Source organism: Ursus arctos, unplaced genomic scaffold, assembly GCF_023065955.2.
Source record: "Ursus arctos isolate Adak ecotype North America unplaced genomic scaffold, UrsArc2.0 scaffold_15, whole genome shotgun sequence".
In the NCBI taxonomy this organism is placed as follows: domain Eukaryota; kingdom Metazoa; phylum Chordata; class Mammalia; order Carnivora; family Ursidae; genus Ursus; species Ursus arctos.
In genome coordinates, this window is record NW_026622819.1 from 4,884,345 (window position 1) to 4,890,344 (window position 6,000).

General features: G+C 52.2%; 1 protein-coding gene across 1 annotated transcript in view; it reads left to right on the forward strand.

Moving 5' to 3' along the window:
* Positions 1-5,212, forward strand: part of UBE2QL1 (ubiquitin conjugating enzyme E2 Q family like 1) — a 38,337-nt gene extending 33,125 nt beyond the window's left edge. The window contains exon 2 of the mRNA XM_026506595.4: positions 3,900-5,212. Coding sequence (XP_026362380.3) covers positions 3,900-4,031 — 132 coding nt within the window. The 3' untranslated portion in view covers positions 4,032-5,212. The remainder of the gene's footprint in view (positions 1-3,899) is intronic.
* Positions 5,213-6,000: the final 788 nt, after the last annotated feature.

Sequence of the window (6,000 nt, forward strand, 5' to 3'; positions counted from 1 at the left end):
GGTAAGCACCTGCCATATATCAAGGCTCAACTCAAGTGTCATGAGACATAGAAGCCATTCTTGATGCACAGACAACCAGTGCTGCTTCTCCCCTCCCCCCAACCCAGTGGTGGAGCCCATTCTCCGCTCTGAGCTGTATGAGGACCAGAATCATTTCCACCTTAGAAAGCCCTGCAGTCCCAGTAACCAGCAGTTCCTAACTTGGGAAAGACTTGTAGTAATGCTCTGCTAAACGAATAGGTAACGAATGGACTCCTCCTTGCTCTGTGCCATCTTTATTCTGTACGCCAGCCATTCTCAAAGGGGGTGATTTTACCCCTGAGGGGACATTTGGCAGTGTCTGGAGACAATTTAGGTGTCATAACTCGGGGGGGGGGGGTGCTGCATTTAGTGGGTGGAGGACAGCAATGTGGCTTAACATCCTGCAGTTCACAGGACACCCCCAACAGAGAAGGACCTGGCCCATGATGCCGACAGGACTGAGGCTGAGCAGCCCCGATGTGCGCCTTCTGTCTCAGCGACCCAGGCCGTGATGGGCTCCAAGTATCTACAGGCAGGGACCAGTATCACTTTGTCTTTCTAGACCCTGCACCCGACATAATAAATGAATGAATGAATGAACGAATGAATGAACGAAGGAAACTCAGTGTGCACATTGGGGTCATGGAAGCCACATAAGATCAGGGGATTGAACTGAGGACCTGAGTTTGGAATTGGATTAGCTGTGTAGAAAAGTGTAGAAATGTGTAGCTGTATAGAATTTTTTGTGTTAAATTATTGTGATTGGCCCCCAAAAAGCTATGAGACCCCCCAAAAAAGTCAAACCAAAGTACCAATTAATGGTTTTGTTTGACAAACACAGCCCTAGAGAACCGTACTCTTGTTAGCCCTGTTCCGCATTAGCGTTATGGTGCGATTTTTAAGGTCGTTAGGGAAAAATCCTCTGGTTGCTCATAACTATGTGTTTACTGTCTGGGGCTCAGGAGAGAGAGGGTGTCTACTCATCTAAACTTTTACTGACCACACAAAGCTTTCACAGTGGGTTGAGTACATTGTCACATCCGGGTCTTTTCACATTAAATACAAGTAGAGGTATTTTAGGAGAAACAAGAGTTATTCTAGGAAACCCTCCAGAAAAGACTCTTTGGTGATCAGTTAAATGGAAACAGACAAGGACGAAATATGAATGTCATGACAATGAGAAAAAACGTTCTCAATTAACTGTAATGCAATTTACATTTTCCGAAGTGCTTTTAAGATCAGTATCTTATGTGACATTCATAATGATGCTGGGCAACGAATACTGTCCCCGCTTTACAGAGGAAAGTGCAGAGGGTCAGAGCAGTTAGACCAAGGTTTCCCCACAGTCCATGTTGCAGGAGACTGCGCCTGGAGGGGAAAATGGAGCCGGTTCAACGTCAGAATGGCCTTGAACGTCAGGGGCCCTGGACAGATGGAGCATCCCCCCTTCTCGGTACAGTGAGCACCTGGAGAGCATCTCAGCAAACATGGCTCAGCCACCCTGGCGGGGCCAGCCAGTGTAAGCGGTGCTTTCTGAGCTCAGTGTTTCCCTGGGTGATGTTTAAACAGCCAATCAGAGGAAGACAGGCAGTCTGTGAAAATAAATCTGTTAACTATAAACTAAAATGCCAGAGACAGCAGAGGAGGGGAAAGGTCTTCATGGGCAGCTGAGGGCAGCGAAGACCCAGGGATCTCCGGCGGGCTTAGAGCAGGCTCTGTCTCCTGGGTGCTGCATTGACTGAGTGCTGGGGCTTTATGTTCATAATATTTCCTGGGAAGAAAGGGAAACAAAGAGTGGTCTGTTCATTTGGGGTTTTGTCTGTTTTTTGTAATAGTTGGGACTTTCACAAAGAACAGGCAAAGTATGTGTTCACGCCAAAAGCGACAGAATATTCCAAGATTATCATGAGCTTGTGTTTGTCTGGCTGTTTTCAGTTCAGAATTATCAAACCATACCACAAACTTCCAGAGTTATAGAGAATGATAGAGATGGCTGGAATTTGCATTTTATACAAAAGAAGATAGCCTGATATTTGCTGTCCCTTGATGTAGAGATTGATGCTGGCATCCCTGCAAAGATGAATGAGCTTGTGTTTAATGAAACAACTTTCAACTGATCTCAACCCATCAGGATGATAATTATAAATGTATTAGCTCTTCGTGGTCCCTTTTTGTCAAGTATATCTGTACCACATAAGCAAAGTGGGAAGTTCTAAAATTAAAACTAGGAATCATATCCTGGAGAGGCATGTGGAAGTTTCTGGAAGTCGGTAAATGGCAATCTCCTGTCTTCTCTTCCAGTCTTCCTTTGGCCCTTTAGCAGTGCATTTGATGTGAACCGAGCAGCAGTTCCAATGAGGTGGCATTGCCCTTCATCGGCCAGAAAGATGTCCAGAGGGGGCAGGACACAGCTGTAACTCGGGACTTCCGGCTCCTTCCCTGGGCATGGGTCTCAGTCTCCCGTGTTGAAAGGACAGATGTTGAACCATATGTCCAGAATTTAAGAACACAAAACAGTCTTCCATTCCCAGTTTTAGTGGTCGGGTGCCGTTTTCCCCGTGGATGGCAAGGCTGGTGCGGCTGTCTCCCCCCAGCAGTGTCCGTGGGTTATCTGAGCCGGCTGAGATTGGGCAGCCCTCGCCTGCCCGTCATCACACAGGTGGCTGCCACCCTAGATGCCTGTCCAAGGAAGCACCAGCCAGGCCACTGGAGGTGAGGCCTGGCTCGGGTTCAGGCCCACAGGTGCGCCGTAACAAAGCCGCTACGTGCTGGGAATGCAGAGGGCCCGTTCGGGGGGACTTGTTAGTGAGGGGGTACAAGCAGGAGACTGCTGGCGATGGTGCGTGTGCTTGCTGGTGGCAAAACTCAGCCAGGGCTTTCTGGGGTAGCTCCCCCCCAATCTGCAAAACGCGTGCAGGAGACGCTCAGGAAGACACGCAGATCCCCCAGGAGGGGCTAAGGAGGGTGCGGAGAGGCTGCGGAGTGCCTGCTTATCAGGAGGCCTCCGGCATCACGGCCGGGCTGGGTAGTAGGAGCCTCGGTAGCCCTCACGGACTGAGGCTGCAGCACTGCCCGAGCTCCTCCTGCCTTCAGTCTGCTCCTCCCCTCAGTTGCCAATTAACCTCATTCCCACGGCTTTCTGGAAAGGAGGGCCTGGCCTGAGACACGGTCACATCAGTAGTGCCTTTGGGTTCCCGCTTCCTCATGATCTAGAGCCTTCTGTGTCCATTCCAGGATGGATTAGACACTCCCGTCCCCTGCAGACGCACATGTCCCATCTTTCCAGCCAGAAACACCTGCTCCCGGCGAGGGGGGTGGGCCTGGACCCCTACTCCTCTCCCCCGATTGTGTGAGGGAGCGCCGGCCCCTCACCTTTGCTCCCTCCTGGGGCTCCCGGACAGCCTCCCTCCTCCTTGAGAATGGCTTCCCCCGTCTTCCCATGAAGTGGTTCCCCGTGACATGAATTACAAGAAACTCACCCATTGTTCCTGGGCTTGAATTTTAAGAGTTTTGAAATGTGTGTGTGAAAATATAAATGTGCATATCTAACTGAGATGTGTCTCTGTCTCTGCTGTTGTGGGGGAGGGCGGGAAGTCACAGCGCAGCGCCCTCCGTGGGAGGGAGAGGCCGTGGGAGCCTCTTTGCCCCGGGGACACCCCGATGTCTCTGTGGATGGCGGATGCTCTCCTGGGACAGCCGGCCCTCCCTCCCGGGCTGCGGGGAGCGGGGGGCTGTCAAGCAGGTGCTTCCCAGGCCCAGGGACGAGGCGTCGGAGGAAGCCAGGCTGCACCCCTCCCTCCCCGCCAGCCCGGTGCCCCTGCTCTGCTTGGCGCCCGTCTAGGGGGTTCTAACCTGGTTTTTCTTTCCCTCTCCCACAGGGGCGGATCTGCAGAAAGGCCGGCAAATCAAAAAAGTCCTTCAGCCGCAAGGAAGCCGAAGCTACCTTTAGGAGTTTGGTGAAGACGCATGAAAAGTACGGCTGGGTCACCCCGCCCGTGTCCGACGGCTGACGTGCCCGACATGTGGGAGACGCTCCAGCCACCTGTCCACACACACGAGTTCCCAACATCTCCTCCTCCACGCCGAGCATCCTCACCCTTTTCTACTGCAGCCGGAACTGAATCCTGAATGCCAAGGAGACGTTTAAGTTATTTATGAACAGATGTGTTGACAGGGAGAACGAGGGAGCCAACGCTGTTCGGGATTAGGTTTCGATTGTAAATGAGTGGCCATCTCTAAGTCACTTTAGAACCACTGTTGAGATGGTGACATTCCCCAGCCCGCCTGCCCCTCCGCCCGCCCCCTCACACTGCCCATGGCTTCTTCCCAGACAGCAGCTCCAAAGAGCAGGCAGGAGCCCCAGTGCCTGCCGCTCGACCCACTTACTGTGCACGGCACGGTCCCCACGTCCTAGGAGCACCCTGCATCGCTGTGCTCTGTGTCTCTGTTTCTCTCCCTGGCAGGTCGCCATAACTTGGAGACGTGTCTTTCTGTGGCCCCGTGTGACGACATGTAGACCTCATTCGTGCTATGACCTTTGGCTCCTGAAAACACAAATTTCATAGTGCCAGGTTCTTGTGATTTAACACAGCAACCGCCCCCTCGGTGAAAGCGCGCTCTGTCTGCCGACGTGCGGTGAGCTGCTGTCCACCGGCGGGGCAGTGCCCGGGGCAGAAGGCAGGGCGGCGGGGGCCGCCACGGGCTCCCTGGGGTCCGCACAGGGACAGCCTCCTCGGTATTCGGAAACACTCCGACGACACTGCATTCGTGTTCCTGTCTCCTCCCAGCTGGTCGACCCACCACCACAAGCAAGAGACAATTTCCTGTTCCCTGAAGTCATCGGACTCATTTTACTCTCCGTGCTAGTGACAGGGGATGCCAGCTGCCAAAGGACACCAAGGGATGGTCCGAGGACTTGCATGACCGGGTCTGTTCCCTCACCCTCCTGTCACTTGTGTGTCCCGGGGGCTGGGCTGCGTGATGCGTGAGCGCCCTCGCTGTGATAGCAACTCCCCGTTATTCCATCGCCCACACTTTCATTTTTCTCTTCTGTTAAGTTACTTAGAACTTTCTAAGAAACTCCATGAAGTGAGGAAACACTGTTTATAACAATACGTGGGAAGAGGTGAAATGTTCATCCCAGGTGGAAAACCTTATTGGACACATTTTAAATAAAACCATGCATACCTGACACACGGCCTCAAGAATCCAGTCACTGGGGGTAGCTTTCCCTTTAACACATGTCTTCTGTCTTTACAATTCAATATTCCAAATACCATGACAACATTCTCCAGCAAGTTACAAAAAAATGAGTCTTAGGAACCCACAGTCTTTGCAAAAATGCAGTGCGTTAACATGGTCCCCAGCAGCCCCCGGGGAGGCCATCAGAAGGTAACAGGAAGCATGAAGGGTGGGTTTGGCCAAACTCGGATGCTGCCCGTTATATTTTCCCACTACGAGGGAAAAGAAATCTTTGCTGATTACATAAAATTCTTTGGGCAGTTTTGGCCAACTCGGGGACCTCTTCACTTGTCCAGGGTTCTCAGAGGTCCAAGAGACCTGGCCTCAGAGGACAGGGGTCAGCTCCCAGTACGACCAGCCATTCACCAAATCTACCCTTTCCTGCTACTTTTATTTATTTACTTTCTAACCGCTTTCTCACGTGCCCCCAGTGCGCACGCAGCTCTGTCCAGACCGGATGGCGTGTACAGCGGAGCATGGCTGCCTGAGCACGTTCCTTCTGCGTGATAATAGTCACGAAACTCGATGACGGAGAACTGAAACCATCCCTTCATCTGATCCTCCCAAGTGGAATTCTCCATCCTGGAAACCTGACATTTAGCGCATGGTCTTGGGCCCCCAGGCTGCTTGTCACGGGATGATGCTGTGGGTTCCAAAGATAGAGGACAGAAGCAGCTTGCTGGGAAAGCACCTGAGCTTACTTCTTTCCAGATGTTTCCCTCTTCTGACGTAAAATGT